At 41.9% G+C, this 18,244-nt stretch overlaps 1 protein-coding gene across 3 annotated transcripts in view; it reads right to left on the reverse strand.

Moving 5' to 3' along the window:
- Nucleotides 1-15,992, reverse strand: part of LOC112541639 (macrophage mannose receptor 1-like) — a 26,379-nt gene extending 10,387 nt beyond the window's left edge. Inside the window, exons 1-8 of one of the 3 annotated variants that reach the window (XM_025172030.2) lie at nt 15,535-15,991; nt 12,989-13,093; nt 12,222-12,332; nt 10,565-10,627; nt 7,092-7,481; nt 5,384-5,529; nt 2,976-3,088; nt 810-1,756 (exon numbers count right to left, since the gene is read on the reverse strand). In XM_025172030.2, coding sequence (XP_025027798.2) covers nt 1,636-1,756; nt 2,976-3,088; nt 5,384-5,529; nt 7,092-7,481; nt 10,565-10,627; nt 12,222-12,332; nt 12,989-13,093; nt 15,535-15,625 — 1,140 coding nt within the window. In that variant the 5' untranslated portion in view covers nt 15,626-15,991 and the 3' untranslated portion in view covers nt 810-1,635. Of the gene's footprint in view, nt 1-809; nt 1,757-2,975; nt 3,089-5,383; nt 5,530-7,091; nt 7,482-10,564; nt 10,628-12,221; nt 12,333-12,988; nt 13,094-15,534 lie in introns of those variants that run through there. The other 2 variants (XM_088137597.1, XM_088137596.1) reach the window with 2 other exon arrangements.
- Nucleotides 15,993-18,244: the final 2,252 nt, after the last annotated feature.

An 18,244-nucleotide genomic window follows, 5' to 3' on the forward strand; every position in this document is an offset into this window, starting at 1 on the left:
TTTAGCTGAGAAGCCAAGCAAAGTCTGGCCTAGTTGGTACATGGATTTATTTATTTCTTCAACCATTCCATTTGTAAGCCACCTCAATTGTCCAAGCAACTCTAGGTGAGATACAATACAGCATATTAAAACACTAAAACAAGTAGCAAACAGCAATAAACCACACACAAAAAATACATATATTCTGGAATATTTGTACCTTTCAAGGACAGCTTGGATGGGCAGTCCTATACAGCACCTCAAGGTGACTAAAGCATAAGGGACCATGAGTAGGACCATCAGACCATCCAGGAAAGGGTGTTAATTAGGGCACAAAATGGATTTTTGCAAAGGTCATCCTGGACTCATGGCTCTTGCTCAAACAGCAGGTAGCAGCCATGAATGGGAGACTGTAGGATATTGCAAGAGCTGTAGGCTAGACTGTGAAGTTGAAAAATATGGCAAACTACTGATCCATTGTTGTCAAGAAAGCTACATGAAAGTGTCCATGAGGTCACCAGGGGCTGAGATTGAATTGAAGGAGGGTTTACGTACAAAAAAAAATGGAATCTAGTGAGTCCAATGCTACTTCTGCCCCCTTCCTGTCCTGCCTTGGAATGCCATGCTAAGCACTTATAGCTAAAAGAAATATTGTCTGTTAGGCCTCCAGAGATTTTAATGGACACATATGAGTGGCTGGATTTTTCAATAAAATTTCTAATATTGGCTCTCTTTCATTTGCAAATTCCTAAACAAACAAGATGTGATCCAGAGAAAGTGATAGCCCCCAAAAGGACGCAATTAGAGATCTCTTAGCTGGATAGGTTGTCTTTTGACTGGAAAATATTAATCATCTTTCATGTTCAAGTGTTATAGGTTCAAGACCTGCCTTTGGAGTTTATAGATGATAGTTTCACTGAGCTGCAAAGAAGTCAAATGTAGTAATTTAATCTGTCTTGATGCAAAAAATTTCATAATACAGATGGTCCTCACTTAATGACCACTTGTTCAGCAACCATTCAAAGTTATGACAGTGCTGAACGAGTGGTACTTACAATCGGTCCTTAAAGTTCCAGCCATCACAGCATCCCCCCAGTCACATGATCATGATCTGGGTGCTTGGTGACTGGCTCACAATTATGATGTTGCAGTTTCCCATGATCACATGATTACCATTTGTGATCTTCACTGCTGGCTCCCAACAAGCAAAGTCAATGGGGAAGACAGTAGGAGGTCGCAAATGGCAAACATGTGGCATTGCGCTTAATGACAGTGCAGGATTAGCTTAACAATGGCAACCAGAAGTACCAGAACTGCTGTCGCTAAGCAGCGCAGTCACGATATCATGCTTTATGACATCACTTAGTGATGGAAATTGTAGTCCCAATTACTGTCTTAATCAAGGACTACCTGTATGGTATCTATTAAAGAATAAACTATTGAACACCCAATTTTTTACAAACTGCAAGCAGAACAAGAAAAATATATTTATGTGAAATAAGCAAGTATTTAGTTTATCTGTATACAGTTTTGACTGGGAAAAGACAGAAGTTACATAGCTGTGCTGATCTGCTAGAATCTGCATAGGTTCAGCCTCCAGTGTTTATGCTTGACAGATGTAATGTAATCTTGTGTTGGTGAGATGTCTCCATTGAACTAAAGCTTTCTCTCACAGACCCAGTGAAAGTTATCTTTGCATTGGTGATCGTACCAAAGACTGTTTTGCATCAAGGCACAATTCTCACCTTTTCCACCATTAGGCTCATGATGCCAATAGCTACGAGAGAAAGGGAGGGGGATCCTGGTTTAGAATGTCATTTGCAGTCTTTTTCCATTTGAAAATGTTGTAAACCAAGCTCAAGAAAAATATACCATATTACCTTCATATATGTAGCAATAGGGCTGAGTCTGTAGGATGAAATGCTACAGGAATCAGACAACAGCCTATGGGTCTACATACACAAAGACTGCCATTCAACATTAATGAATTCTTCTTACTATTATCTAGCCTAGTAATGTCATCTTTGACTGATCTGTATGGGTTTGCATAGGAGTCTTTCCCCTTTACCTGTTGCCCAAGCGGGCCAATTTTTCAGTCCCAAAGGCAATAAAGGGCTACACATGTTTGTACACCATAACTCATAGCCTATCACACACATATTCATTCATTCATTCATTCATTCATTCATTCATTCATTCATTCATTCATATGCTCCACTCTTACTCATACACAGACACACAGATCACTATACACAAAGCTAACATTACCAGTGTCAAAGCATCACACTATACATAACCAGTGTGCTGCAATAATGATAGATTACAGTTCTTAGACATGACAAATACAGCTTCAAGTTCTTATTTAACTATGATGCTAATGAATTAACTTGGAGAAATCACTGTGTCTTAGGCTAATCTGTTTCACAGAGAAGCAATCATTGAAGTGAGCTCTATGGAGAAAGAGGTTTAGGTTTAATGCAACCGTTAGCAAATATATACATTAAATTACTATCCTACCTATATTTTGGAGAGTTTCCTCTCTTAAATACAGGACAACCTGCTTCTGAGTAAGCCTGCATAGGCCTCTGCTATACCCGAGGGTCAGCAACCTTTGTGCAGTGATGCAAATGCCCCCCAATAAATTATTTTTAATTTGTTTTAAATAAAAACGGCCAAACCCTTTTTGATTTTCAAGCGAGAACACACAAGGTTCATGAGATCTCATCCATTTAAAATTTTTGTTAAATTATTCTTACTTGCATTAGTTTGAAGGTTGGTGGGCGCCATCTAGTGGTAATATGTGCACCTTGGCACCTGCACACACTAAGGGCATGTTCAGAGACACCAAGGATTCAAGACAGTAGCTAGAATGGCAGCTGCTGAATGATTCCACAATGCTAAGAGAACCCAAGCAGAGGACTACAGGGCTAGCCTCAGAACAGCTGCCTGAGCTGAGCTCTTGCAACAAACCCTCTGGACACCAAAGCCCAGCATACCTGTTGTCATGTTCTACGCGTGTCCCATCCACCCACTTCCAGTCACCTTCAAGCACCTGGTCAGTAAGGCCGATCCAGCAGGCAGGAGTCTTCATAATGGTTGTAACGTGGCCCTGTCACACATACATAAAATGAATCCCAGAACAGTAGCTGATGCCATCCATTATAAGAAAAGACAAATGTGTTTTATGGACCAACTCGGTTTGCTAATGGCAGAAAACTTCTAGCATTATTGCCTTTAATCCAATACATGGGGTGTGTTGAAAAGGATGCAGGCCCATGTGTTTTAGCTCAGGTGACTCCTTAAAAGAATCAAGTGGTTTGGAAAGGTTAAGAGAAGTGAAGGCAAACAAGGATTCTCTAGGTCAGGAGTGGTCCTGCTGCTCTTGAAATGCTTTTTTGTGGCCCCTCTACCTCTCTTAGATCCCAGTTGTTGAAAATTGCTGGCAGTTTCCCACCCGTTCTAGGCAAGAAACCCATGGCAATTAATAGCCTAAGCTCTAAAGCAGGTTTCACCTGTTTTTTAAAAAGCAAAGAACTCTCCTCCAAAGCCAGAAAAAAGAGAAAATCCTGACTTTGCCCAAGGGCAAGACATGGGCCCATCTTATCCTCGTGACTCTTGCCCCCTCCCCTGTGTTCAGGGAGTCCCTCAACCACCACATTTTGTCAACTTCTGGTTTTGGTCTCCTGGACTCCAGTTGCTGGCAGACCAGCCAGCAGACTGAGAGTAACAGAAGCAGGAGCCCATCCAAGAGTGGAGCAACAGATTGCCCAACCCATGGGATATGATACTTACACCTCTTCAGCTAATTTAAATCTTCTCTCCTACAAGGTCTCTCCAATGGGAGCAAAATGATGCATTCCTATTCCAAGGTTAGCATTGTGTTTCCTCTCCTGGGGATAATGTGGATTCCTTTTCCAATCTACCTGTAGGCTTCTGGGCACACATCCTTTTCCACCTTTCCACCAAGGAAATTTTCTTTCTTGCCATGGCATATCGGAGGTTTGTTTTTTTCTGCCTTCTGCAAACAGGAAGAAGCTCTACCCTTCCTTATGCTGCCTCCACCCCCACCCCCACCCCCACCCAAACTAAAGGATAGTTCCCAAAATAGAGTGTATATATCACTGGCCAGACATGGAAAGTAAATTATGTTCAAATCAAGTACATTAAATATAAAATATTCTCTCAATGTACACAGAGTAGTGGCACATATTTCCAATTTTTGAAGATTTGCACACTGCATAAAAGAATACTTTTTTTGCATAATAGAAATACAAAAGCACATCCTAAGAGCAAGTAATACATGAACACAACTAATTGTCTAAAAACCCAATGCTAGATCAATACTTCGGGCTAGGTTCCATTCAACCTACTGGACATTGTGACCTGATGCTTAGAGTCTGCCTTTCAGAATCAGAACAGTTTCGACCACAGTTGTTTTTCCTTCGCTTGTTCTCCTTCCCTCCTTCTGCCTCTTCCCTCTTTCTGCCTTCTGCTAGGAATTTGCTGTGCCCTGAATGTCCTAAAGAGCCTGCTGTATTATCCTGCTGGGTCAAGGATGCCTGCTATAAATGTGGTTCTGAGGCTGTATTACGTAAATGCCAGTCCAGAAGACATAACTGAAATTCCTAGTGAAAACACATCACTCCTAACATTTTCCCATCTGAAATTCATCCTGTATTTAAACAGAAGTTTTTTTTATTTAACTTCTAGACCAGAATTATGGGTCTATTTGTATTTCCTTGAAGAAGTGAAGCACACATTCACTTAAGCTAAAATACTTTTAATTCAAAACTCTCCTAGGATCATGCAATTTAGAGCAGTTATTAAGCTTGGATCTACTAAAAACATAAATACGATCTGTTGTGGTTATTTATTACACTGTGTAGTTGTTAGGTAATAGTAGACTCTAATCTTTTACTGGGACCGTCCTTTAGATTTCGTGTATGACAGACTTCTCCAACCTGGATGCCCTTCAGATGTTTGGGTCAGCTCCCAGTATTCTCTATTCAACTGTTGTCGAATAGAATAGAAGTCTACTCATTTGGGAAACAGCCATATTGAGAGAATTTGGTACATAACTTCAGAATGTGATAACCTAATCCTGCTTGGGGACACTCCTGCACTTTCTGCTGAGTGGGAACTGGGACTTCTGCCATAGTCATGCCCTGTTGCCATCACTGCTGTGGTAGCCTGAAATAGCTATATGTTCTATGTAATATACATCGTTACAGCTTCTAAATTAGCTATAACTTTTATAGACCACTGAAGGCCAATTCTCAGGGAGCACTATATTCACTAGTTGATTATATGGGAACTAAAAGGATTTCTGAAGGCTACCAGTGCCCGGATGAAATTGTTTAGCAGTACAGTCTTCCCACATTTCTGATCATCTGGCTACTCCTACCTTTTCTTCTATGCTGTTGATCATCACTAGGTGGAATCCCATCGAGGTGCATGATTGGTTGGCCACTTCCCAAGTTCCTGGAGAGTATGAAAAGAAGTAGTAGCTCCCCTGAAAGAAGGTCCAATCTTTTGAAAAGGGGTTGCAAGCTGGTTGGAGAAGGAAAGAAACATATTGCCACCTTAGTATTGATTCCGATCTTAAATGCTGTCAGTGGGAAAAGTATTCTGTGAACTTTGGTAACCATAAACTGCTCTGCTTGGTTGGAATTCCAAATTGAAGTGCCGTACCTCTGTCACTGACTCAAATTTATATACAGGTGCTGACATGGGAACATCACCATTTTGCAAAAAGATCAGTCTAAATCTTTTGGGATGGTAAGAGACTTTGGCATTAGCCTCTTCCAGTTCTAATTATCGTGCAGGATATATACATATAGATAATCACCATGATTGCAGGGTGGTGGGTGTGGACTGAAAAAAATGCAGCATTCTCATCCAGATAACATTAAACCAAAAGGAGGCTTAAATTTCAATTTCCTTTCATCTCTGGGAAAGACTTTGATTTGGATAATGGCAAAAGAGCTCAGTCCAGAGTTGTCCTTGCAGGTTGACGGAGTGCTGCATCTTGCCTGAAGGGATAGAAGGACTAACCGCAGCATGTTCTATACTTCTTATCACACATGACACTGGTTGAATAAGATTTGGGTGGTATCAGAGAAACAAAAGTAAATGGCCTTAATTATAGCATGTGCAATACAGACCTTTTGTGGCTAGGAAGATTCTAGTGGTTCCTTTGGCCCCCCACCAGACTCCCTGCCTCATCTGATTTTTTAACAAGATTATTTGAACTAAAAAAAGACGTGCAGCACCTCCCTGGACCTGCCTCCAACACAATCCATATTTCATACAATGCCTGTGCCCTAATGTAGCCCCACAGCCACTTGGGGTGCTTGGGATTGCAGCCTACTGCTTTGCTTGGAAGTGTGTCTACCAGCCACCCGAGAGGGCCAAGTCAAGCTGGAGGGATAGAAGGCTTCCTGGGTGCTTAACCAGGGACATTTGCTTTCTGGAACATTAGGAATATCTTGTGATTGCCCGGGTCAACCATTCTGAGAATGCCTCACGAAGCTCTCCAAATCCTAACTGAGCAGTTTAGGAATTCCTTCTCTACCTTTCCATATTTCTATTCTCCATCTGTAAGGAAACCATTTCCCCACCTCCCCTACTGAAAAAGAGCTTTTTTCTCCATAAAACATCTTGGTGAAGTATGTCTTCAGGGATACTTTTCCCACAATAGATTTCAGACCAACGTGTATATTGGTCTTTGTTGTGTGTTTGGACTACACTCCAGAAATTAGGTGGGGCCAAGCTGGAAACTAAATATGATTCAATGTAATTTAAAAGCAATTAAAGTTAACTAAGCAAACAGTAGCAATGCAGAGTAATGAAAACAGGATAGACACCAAAAATGATACACACAGCCCCAACTATGTATCCCTGAGTTTCAGCATCCGCTCCTTGCTGAGAAGATAGAGGTGAGCCACATATTATCCAAGGTGCCCACAGGCAAAGATCATAGCTGCAGATGTGAACCATGTCTTGGGTAACAGCAGCTTTAACTGTCAGATCTCAGTCCACCTAGAAAATCCAGGCACTTTCCTGGATAAAGTGAACAAGCCCTTGAGAAGAGATATGTTGCAGAGACTCACTGCTGCAGATGTTGTTTTGTGTTCCATAGATGAGCCAGCGACTCCAGCGCCCACTCTGACTATACAGCATTGCCAGCTTCTGGGCACTGTGGCCATAGTGGAAGTACAGAGCTGTGCCCTGAAGGGCCAGGAGATCATGGTCATGGCACTCCCAGTGTTGAAGTGATCTCTGTGCATTGCAGGGCTGCAGAATGATAGCCACCTTGTTTTTTGCCCCGTGGGCTTGAACACATAGCTGTGATGCCACATGACGAAGGAGGCCTCTGGAGAGCCGCTGAAAGTGCTGGGTTGGGACACCAGGGTCACAAGAAGCCTTGACGAGATTGTTGGGCTGTTTCATAGTCATGCAGGCATTGTGAGCCTCATTGTACAGTAAGAAGGAGTTAGGTACTGGAAGAGGAAGGGAGTGCGTGTGGAAGGGGGATAGGCGGAGGGTGAGTCAGAAGGGGGGACGGAAAGAGAGAGAAAAGGGGGAGAAAAACTTAGTCTCTGCTCAGCATCATCGAACAAGCCCCAAAGGAAAGGAAAGCCCAACAGTTCAACTCTGGATGACTCCTGAAGACGATCAAAAGCTTACAATTATTATTTGAAATCCTAGTAGACCTACCCCAAATAAATCTTTTTGACTTTGAACTGTGCTTCTCCCTTCCTTCCTTCCTTCCTTCCTTCCTTCCTTCCTTCCTTCCTTCCTTCCTTCCTTCCTTCCTTCCTTCCTTCCTTCCTTCCTTCCTTCCTTCCTTCCCTTCCCTTCCCTTCCCTTCCCTTCCCTTCCCTTCCTTCCTTCCCTTCCCTTCCCTTCCCTTCCCTTCCCTTCCCTTCCCTTCCCTTCCCTTCCCTTTCCTTTCCTTTCCTTTCCTTTCCTTTCCTTTCCTTTCCTTTCCTTTCCTTTCCTTTCCAGTATGATATAGGTATACTTGAAATTGGATGAAATCTTTTTTCAATTTTAGATCCTGACAGTCCTAGAAACTATCAGATGCCTGAGCATGCCAGCTATTAAAGATCATCATACTAATGTGATTGCTTGTAAGACATTAATGGCATACAACATGAAATGCAATTGAATATTAAATGCTTAATAATTTATGTAAGATTTTTTATCAACCATACATATGGAAAGTCAATTTTATGCAACTATTCAAATAGCCAGAGAACACTTGGTAAGCCTAAAACTAGCAAAATATTTTTTAAATAATTTTTTCAGACCTTTTAAAACTGAGGGCAGACCAGGGGAGGGGATCTGGAACAACAACCCACAGGACTGGTGCTACTTAATCTGGCCATGATTAAGTAGAACCTGTCTCCCTGTAAGATCCAACCGCTTCGTTACATTTTCAATATTTGTCTGAATAACTGATGTTTCTAACATAGTTTTGTTTAATTTATTGTAAAGCATTTTTATTCCAACTACTCCAAAGACATCGGGCTGTTTACAATAAGATAAGAGGTACAGCAACTCCTTAAAGGCAAAATCTACAAAATAACACTTAAGTGGTACAAGAGCAATTTTTAGAACTAATACTAAAAGAACTGCAAGCAGAAATAGGAACATGTATTTTAACAAAGAATATGAAACCTGAATCTAACAATGGCCAGCCAGGGGATCCTTATAATGGTACGTAGCAGGAAGAATTGCATATAAGTCTTCATGAGCTATATTAAAAAGGAGATTATTATTTGTTAAAACACATGTTCCTGTTTCTGCTTGTGGTTCCCTTGGTATTAGTTCTGAAAAATACTCCAGTGAAGAAAAGGAACTTTCCTGTACTACTTAAATATTAGTTTGCTTAAATTCTTTATTTGGAGAATTGGTACAATTCCTTGCAAGAGCACAGAAGAGCACCAATGACCTCGAATGCCTTGCTGGTTGGAGATGGAAGTCCTGATAAGGACACTCTTGATGATAAGGTCAAACAGCAAGAGGCGAAGCTAAGAAGCTACCCTAGGAGGGTTGAGGATAAGTGGAGCTCTGCAGGACGAGGGAAACCAACCCATCTGCAGCAGGAATTCCAGAATCAGACCCAGAAGGTAGTGGCAAACCGCTTTTGTACTGTTGCTAGTAAAAACCATATGGACATGGTTGTAGCATTTAAATGAATCTGGGTGTCAGATGATGGAATATCCAGGTTGGCAGGCATTCCTCTAGTTCAGTGTTTTTCAACCTTGGCAACTTGAAGATGTATAGACTTCATCTTCCAGAATTCCCCGGCCAGGTCTCATTACTGGGAAAGAACACTGAGCTTCCACAAGTAAATCACAAGAGGTGATGACAGAACCCAATGGGAGCTGCAAGAAAGGATGGTCACTGGTAGTGCCAGTATTGAAAAAGAAGTTTCTTGATGTACAAAGACATAAACAATTGGAATATGGAATGCGGCGGGCATGAACCAAGGAAACCTGAGATTGACAAAGTGGAAATGAAGTATACTAAATTGAATGTTTTAAGACTATGTGAGCTTTGGTAGACCAGAATGGGCTGTTTCAAATCAAATTATAGTATCCAGGGCATAAAGGAATGGAGTGGCCAGAACACTCCACAAGGACATTGGTACATATGTGCTCATTTCTAAATAATAAACAACAGGATTTTACATGTCAGAATTAGTTATTCTTTTATATACATTTATCCATTTATTACAGATGGAAGAATAGATGACATTGAAAAACTCTATGGCAAATTGCAAGAGGAAATAAATGTAACATTTAGAAAGAATGTAGTACTACTAGTGAGTGATTGGAATACAAAGTTTGGAGAAATGGAGGAACCTGCAATTACAGGAATATTTGGGTTGGGTGAATATCAAAATGCAGGCAAACACAAACTGCTCCTAAATATCACTGGATAGACATCAGAATCAAACTGACTATATAATAGGAAACAGCAGATAGAGAAATGTAATTCTAACTGCCAGGGCACTTCCAGGTGCAGGCTGTGGGACAGACCATGCATTAATGATGTCAAATATTGGGTTAAACTTAAAACATTAGAAAAGGATCGATATGCCTTCAAGATTTGACCTGTACTCTTAAATGTATGCAAAAGTAACTGCAGGAGCTATGAAAGCGATGGGAGATTCCGTGAGAACTGAAGCAGAAAAATATTTCCAGGATGTCAAAGAAGAAAAGATCCAAGTAACTTTCTGAGTTGGATTGTCAGGGAAAGATGGAGGTTGAAACCCTGGGGCAACAAAAGATCATGCCATGCAGACTTTCAACATCAGACAAGAAAGTGCAAGGAAAGCTCTATCAATAGAGAATGCCAACAAACAGGAACATCGTGAGAGTTATTTTAGAAAGATCAGAAATATCAAAGCAACATTTTCAAGAAAGGTAGGAACAGTGATGTACAATCATGGAAGAGAGGCAAATTAGGTTAAAAAAGATGGAAAGACTATATTGACATTCCTTGCAAGCTTCTGAGAGCAAAGCAAAGCTTGAATGCATGAGCAACTTCCCCAGCTGTCCAGGATACTCACCTGCCTCTTGCAGCCGCTTGTTCTCTTGGTGTGCCTGTTCCAAGGTAGCAACCATCTTAGAATCTGTTCAGGCACACACAGGCAGACATGTCTCAGAAAGAGCTACAGATCCAAAGGTCAGTGCTGAGGCCACCAGCACAGTAGCATTTGCCAAATGAGGCTGTTTGGAAGTGTTGTCTTCCCCTGGTTTTTACTGGGAGTGGTCCATTACCACACTTCATTCAACAGGGGACTATTCCACATACTCATGCAAACATCATCAGCTTTCCTGCTCATATTGGTGCCCCTTCCTAGGTTTAGCTATTTCTTTGATCATTGTATTCTCAGAAAATTACCCAACCACATTACGCAGAGCCACCACTCAACCTTAATATGGAGCACTTTCTAGAACAGAACCAAGCATGCAACCAAATTAAGCAAAGCTACCTTGCTCTGATGCACTTCAAGGCTGAATGGTCTGTACACAGTTTTGAAGAAGCCAGGCATATTTTTGCTATTCATACATTAGATTTCTATCCTGCTTTCCTCTAGGCGCTCAAGATAAGATAGATAGCGCATTCTCCTTCACTTTTCCCCTGCAATAACAATCTTGTGATGCATGTTGCGCTGAAATAGAGACTGGTCCAATGTCAGGTCATGAGCTTCTGTGGCTGAGGATGGATTTAAATCTGGGTCTTTCTGTTCCTGTTCCAGGTCCTTAACCCAGAGACTCCCAACTTTTTTCAGATCAGTGGGCATAGTTGGAATTCTGAGAGAGTGGTGGGGGTCTCTCACAAAATTCCTGCTTTTGTGTCTGTTCACAAAATGGTTGCCATGGGGGAGATAATCAGTGGGAAAGCACCAGCTTGCCTGGATCTCACTTGACATGATTCTTTCTAGACTCCTTCCCTTTTAGATTCTCCTTACTGTGCCTGTTTATCTTTGTCCTTTCTCTAAGTAGGTGAGCATACTTCCCAATAAAGCATTGAGCTGCAGCCATCGTTTTTGTAGGGGACAAAGGCACTCTTGGAAATACAAGGGAAGCTGGATATTGGGATTTTGTTTTGCTTCCCATTTTTATTTCTTTTTAAGTGAACATTCAAGTGGGACTGATCAAGGAACTTGTTGGGCACTAAGGAAAGTGTCTGCAGATGGTGTTTCTGGCCCCATGCTGGCAATCCCTAGCTTTGGTCACTACGCCAGTTAAGAGAGAAGTAAGTGGCACCTACAGGGGCATAAGAGAGGATTTGAAATGGACATGAGGATATGGTAAATATGCTAGCCTGTCACCATGGGCAGCTTAAACTAGTTACTTTACTTCCAGTGGGCACCTCCATGGTTATCTAGAAATCATACACAGCACCTGACCCTTTGGCCACATCAATAGTCTTCTCATGAATCTGCTGCTTCCTACAGGTTCTGAATTGATGGAAGGGCAGAAGAAAGGAGGCTCCATCTTGGGGAATCCAGAAATGCCATGAAGTGTTCCAGGCTTTCCCCTTCCAAAAGCCAAGCAGGAGCTCTACCTTCTACCACTAAGCAGTGGACCCGAGTCTAGATCCCAGGTAGCCTTCCTGAATCCCAGCTCTATATTCTGATTTTAAGAGAATATGCTGGTGGCTGCATGGATGTCCATCTTGTAACTCATCAGTCTTTGGAGACCCAGCAGAACACTTACAGTGCACCAGTCCCAGAGCGAGCAGCAACATGTTCAGGGACACAGATGTGGCCAGCACAGCGGTACCAGCTACTATGCCAGCCTTGCATGTGAAAGGTGGTTTCCAGCATGCTGTGAAGAACAAAGAGAAGAATTTGGGTTGCTCTTGGTCCCCCAGCAACTGCCCTTCCAGTCCCATATTACAGACTTTTTGAAAAAAAAAAATGCTTGAAATGAATTCCTGTCTTGCCTTTTGCTAAATATATCTTTCTATATATAAATATAGTGATAACTCTTTTTATCAAAAAACATGTAAGCCATATATAAATGACAGCATTCTTAAATACAATAGGAACTAACCCAAAGAGAAAATAATGTAAACATGGGGCAAGGAGCAATCTACCATGTTGAGGCTGCCAGTTGAACACAAACAAACCCATAGAAAGGAAGCAGTCCAAAACAGGGAGCTGTAACTACTTCCCTGCAGCCCTTAATACAGGCCACGTTGGCTGCGTTGGAAGTCCAAATCTAATGGCAGCATCTCATGTCCTACTGATCACAAGGGGGCAGTTGAGTATAGATGGAGAGTTAAGGATTTCTAACTGTGCCCCTTCTTTGTCTGGCTGAGGCCACTTCCTTCTGCCTTTCTTCCCAGGTACACGCACACAGAGGTGGCAAATGCTTTTGGACTCTCCTCCTGGTAGGAGGATGTAAGGTGTTAGGCATGGCCTATTCCTATGTACATGGACCTTCCCGAGAAGCTTGACCTTGGTATGGTCCTTCCATACCTGGACAGCAACCTGCAGGCAGTGGCTCTGCTTCTCTCCCCTCCAGTCTGATTGCTGGGTCAATGGGCTCATATGTGCTCTCCACCTCGGGGTTCTCTTTGGAGTCTGTTGGGAGGAAAAGGAGACTCTAGTAAGACAGTCCCAATTGCATTTGTGCGTTACTGTTATGTCCTCATGGAGGGAAGACCAGACCAAACCCAGGAGAAGCAGTGGGGGATTCGGGATTGACAAATATAGCAGCCAAGACAGCACAATACTGGCTAGCATGAATTTTTGAGATCACAGCCATATCTCCTACCACTGATAGGAAGCTCCCTGCCTGTTTCTTATTTTGCAATGAGAAATAAAAAGGAAAAGAGAAAGAGTAAAATTTCCCCCTTACTGCCATCTATTGTAGAACAAGTGAAAGACCTATTAGTTACCAAGCTACTTTCTATTAATTAGGAAGCTTTCTATTACTGTGATGTTGCGGGGAACCTTTGCTGAATGATCAGTAACTCATATGAAAACAATCTTCTTCAGTGACCTGGAAAGTCACAAATGGTATCATGATATCAATATTTTGCAATCTTGCAAAGTTTTAAATTATAATCTCATATTGCTCATTCAACATATGATAGTTGGAACAAATGGTAAGTATTTCTGCATATTAGAATCATAAAATCAAGGAGGTGGGAGGGACCTGGGAGGTCTTCTAGTCCAACCACCTGCCCAGTGCAAGAAGCCTCAGACCATCCAGGCAAATGGCTGTCCAGTCTTTTCTTGAAAACCTCCAATGATGAAGCGCCCACAACTCCAGGAGGGAGGCTGTTCCACCGCTTAATAGCTCTCAGAGAGGAAATTCCTCCTTAGATCAAGTTTGGATCTCTCACTGTAAAGGTTCCATCCACTGGTTCTTGTCTTAACTTCAGGTGCCAGGGAGAATATATTCACACACTTTGCCCTGTGACATCCCTTCACGTATCAGAAGACTGCTATCATGTCTGCCCTAAGCCACAGAGGAGAGATAGGAGAAAGGGAATGCTCTGGCAATAACCCTGTTTCTTCTGTAATAGTTGGATCTACTGCTAGTCTACTAGTTTTCTTCACTTAAAATCACTTCCCCCTTCATTTTTTTCCTCCATAAGATCAATTTTTTCCTTAAATCAGTGCTGGATGAGGTAAGCTGGTACTCATTATCCTGAGGACATCTCTGTTTAATACTTTTTTGGGAGTCTCATCCTCCTCATGAGTAAATCATTAATATTCTTCCATAATTAAGTATTGAAGATCCCAAACCAAAATGTCTTCTGTTGTTTTGTGCTGCACAAATTGGATCAAAGAAACAGCTGGTTGTTATCCCAACTTCTCCAGAAACATGCCCTCAACATTTGGATTCAGATTCAGCAAAAGTTACATATGGATATTTCTGATACCTCCAGTGTGGCCAGTTATTTTTCAGGTTCAGATTTGCATTCAACTTAATTTAAAACCACTCTTTCATGTCATAGTGGACTCTCGCTTACATAACTTGGGTTTGAGATGCCTATACCAAAAATCATCTAAGAGTGGCCAGGAAGAGGCTTCTTTGCGAAGGCTAGAGATTGTTTGTCTTCTTTGCTCCAGCTCACCCTCTGCTTACTTCAAGATTCTGTGCTCTTTCAAACACTCAGGAGCACTTTTTCCTAGACTGAGATCATTGTGGGTAAATGGGGAAAGTTTCAACCTTCCTTCCCAGCTATTTGTTTTGCAAAATCCTCTCCTTACCCTTAACAGCCATCTGGCTAACCATACAGTTAGGATGGTGCCAGTGAAGTTTTTCTTTTTTAATCCCTGCATATGGAGAAGAGGAAAGAAGAAAAACTGGGGAAAAAAGAAGGGCAAGTATACATTATCTATGTAATGGATTGTGAAGCATTTGTTCATTTATAAGACTTACAGGCTGCTCTGATCAACCAACTCTGAGGGTATACAACTTCCCAAATCTGTAATTTGGGTTAAAATAAATACCTAATAAAAAATAAAACCAAGATCATACATAATATAATATAACCATATATACACCAGGATTCAAAGATCCCCAAAACACATTTAAATGTAATTGCTCAACCAGAAGGATAGTTGTAGCAGTCTTGTCCCTCACAGACTTTCTAATGATCAGGGCAGCCAAATGTCTCAGGTAGGATATGTTGCAGGGGAAGGGGGAAGCGACTGAGAATACAGCCCTGTGTTATTTGCAAGAGTACTGCTGACACCAAGGACAATTCATCACTCATAGTACCCTGGTAGCTAAGCAACTCTGAGAAGACTTTGGGAGTAGGCCAAGTTTGTCCTCTGGAAGTTCTAAGCTAGGGTGTGAAATCAAAGGAAAAATATGCACTGGAAGGTGGAGGGGAAGCATCAGGGAATGAGGTAAATGCCTTGAAACTCCATCCTGTGTACAGCTAGGAGTAGGCACAAGAATGGTGAAGAGGTGTCCCCAAACTCAGGACTGGAGTTTGCCATCTCACACTCCTCAGTAGATCCATTTGAGCCAGGTGCTCTCAAGCATTACACTTGCCACTTACCTGACCACCTTCTCTGTTCATGGACCTTGGGATCATCTGTCTGATGTTCAAGCACATCCACATTGCTATAGAGTCCCTTCCACGATGCCATCCTGTGGAAATGCTCCTCTGCAAAACTTGCTGTGTAATACGTGTGCCAACTGATCAAGTTCTGTGCGCACGAAGTGGGAGGATCCCATCACAACTGACTGGCTGATGTGAAGGAAATGAGACAGGAGCTATCTAAGGGTCCTGAATGCCAGGAAAACACAAAGGAAGCTCTTTCTAGGTCCTGCCCAAGTGTCCTAACGTAAAGAGTGGCAATTTGGTGGAAAAGGAAAATATATATAGCCTCCCAAGCCTGCCAATCAAAATGTGAGATTTTCAGAACTGATCAGTACAAGTTGGACAGTCAGAGAGGGTTCTAAATTGAATTTACAAATAAATATGCATAAATAGGTGGATGCATACTATATTTCAGAGTTTAAAAAATATTTCAATAAAGTATTTGTAACTGGCCACATATGATTGTAGTCCATGTGACACAGATGCCCAGGACTTAGCGTAGACTCAGAGGCTGGAGGTACAGTTCAAGACTTAAGAAAGGCCAGTTATGGGTTGCATAACATGGCAGAAATCTCAGGCTTGGTCTGCTGGTGGATCTTTCGTGTAATGTTTCTGGCATCACTGTTTCCAAAATGTGAGTGCTGCCTGCTGGCAGACTTTCTTGCAATTTCTTTGAGAACATCTGTCATTTCCTCACTAGTTCTTTTTGTTTCTGTTTTTTGGGGGTTGGGGTGGGGGAATAATACATATTTTCCCCCCTCTTTCCTCCACTGTTTGGGCTGCACGGATTGACAGTCACTCTTGCCAGTAAAGCAGCAGCCTTCCTTTGAGACAGATAAAATACATTTAGAATTGCTCAGCCTTTTTGGTTGTAAATAGACATCTACCACTTCTGTCCAACCCCAGCAAAGTTGCCTGCTCCCTCCCTCCAAAATCTTTTGGTAGCCATGTCTGTTGGAAGGGGATATTTTCCCATGCAGCTGTATTCTAACAGTGTATTGTTCTCCGAAGGCTGTTCACATGTGGTTCCTCCTAGCAGTTGAGATTGGAGCATTTAGATGCTGGTTATTATGACATTCTCTCTATGGGTTTGTGCACGGTGAGTGTGGAGTTGTTGCTGTTATCGTACTGGGAATACTTGAAGACAGGGATGGGCAACATGCCTCAGCTGGGAGCTCCCCTTTAATTTTCTTGAAGACACATTGCCACAAGGGGTGTAGCTGATGACAAATCACTGAGATCAATAGAGTTGGGGTTTTTCGGGGTGGGGGGAGTTGATGGAATCCTGACTTTAACTAGAAAATGAACCCCCCAAAATTTAAAATTACAACAAATTCCAAAAAGAAAAGCAATTACTTCATTCCTAAAAATCAGTAACAAAATTTCCTGGAAATGTTATGCTGCGATAAATGTAGTTATTCTGTTTTGTGGTCCCAGTGCAAAGTCATGATGTGTCCTTGCAGATATAAAATAAACTTTTTGCTAGACATCTTTGTTGTTGCATGGTATTGGATTGATTTTGAGAGCTACCCTGTTCTAGCAGATGGATGAGCAGACTGTAGTGAAGGCTGGAAAATGTTAGACCAATGTCTAATTTTACATTATCTTACACCAAATGTTGCCAGTTACTCTCATGTAGTGGTTACTAAGAATAGTGCTTCTTATCTTTCTTGCCTTAGAGTGCTGAAGCACAGCTGGGCCTTTATGTTGGCCAGATTTAATCTTCATCCTGTCAACGGGCAGATAGAAAAATTCCTTTTGCCCAATGCCTTTGTGAGAGCCACAGGCGAGGTGGCAACAGGAGAGGTCCATGTTCTTTTCCTATAGTGTCCTTTTTATAGATGGTTTTATAAAAGTTTAAGCAACTTATGCCCTTACTATGGAACATTCCATAAGGAAGGAAATCTGCATTTTATGCATCTTATCTTTTATCTGACTTATTTATTAGATTTATATACTTGCAACATAACCCTGGGTGGCTCACAAATGACAGTAAAAACAATAAAAACAGTAAAAAATAAATAAAAAACCAACACAGAAACTCCCAGAGCTCCCAACTTGAGATATTGGTATCTCTAGCAACAGCAGCAATTATGGTTTGGGTCATGTCATCTGCTCTTAGTAGAGAATTGCTTTTTTTTTTTTTTTTAATCTGTGCTCAGTCGTTACCGACTCTGCAGTGACTGCTTGGATGAGTCCTTGCAGTTTTCAAGGCAAGGTGTTTCGGAAGTGGTTTGCCAGAGCCTCCTTCCTAGAGCAGAGCCCAGGAATTTTAGAATAGGATTCAGAGCACCTTGTTTTTTTATTATTGAGAAATGAGTTTGATGTGTTTACAATAGAAAGTACAGGCCTGGAGAAAAATCTAGCAGAGTTCTGAAGTTTTCTGTGGTGGAAAGAGGAGGACATTCTTCCTGAAACACCGAGTACGGCTTGTATAGACACACATCCCATGAGAGTAATTTGGAATACACCCGTATTGCCTGCCCAAATGCTTCTATGGGTAGGTGTGGTTCGTGTTCACAGAAGGAGGCAACAGCAGGGGGAAAAGCACTGAGGACCAGACTGTGACGAAAAGAGGAGCCTGGCTGGGTGAACAGAAAGCTTGGGAAATGCCAGTATCTCAAACAGACCATCTCTCCTGGGCCTCCACAGGAAACGCCATCTG

This window comes from Python bivittatus, unplaced genomic scaffold (assembly GCF_059951505.1).
Source record: "Python bivittatus isolate LINGU-HERP-01145 unplaced genomic scaffold, Pbiv_v1 ctg000220_np1212, whole genome shotgun sequence".
NCBI lineage: Eukaryota > Metazoa > Chordata > Lepidosauria > Squamata > Pythonidae > Python > Python bivittatus.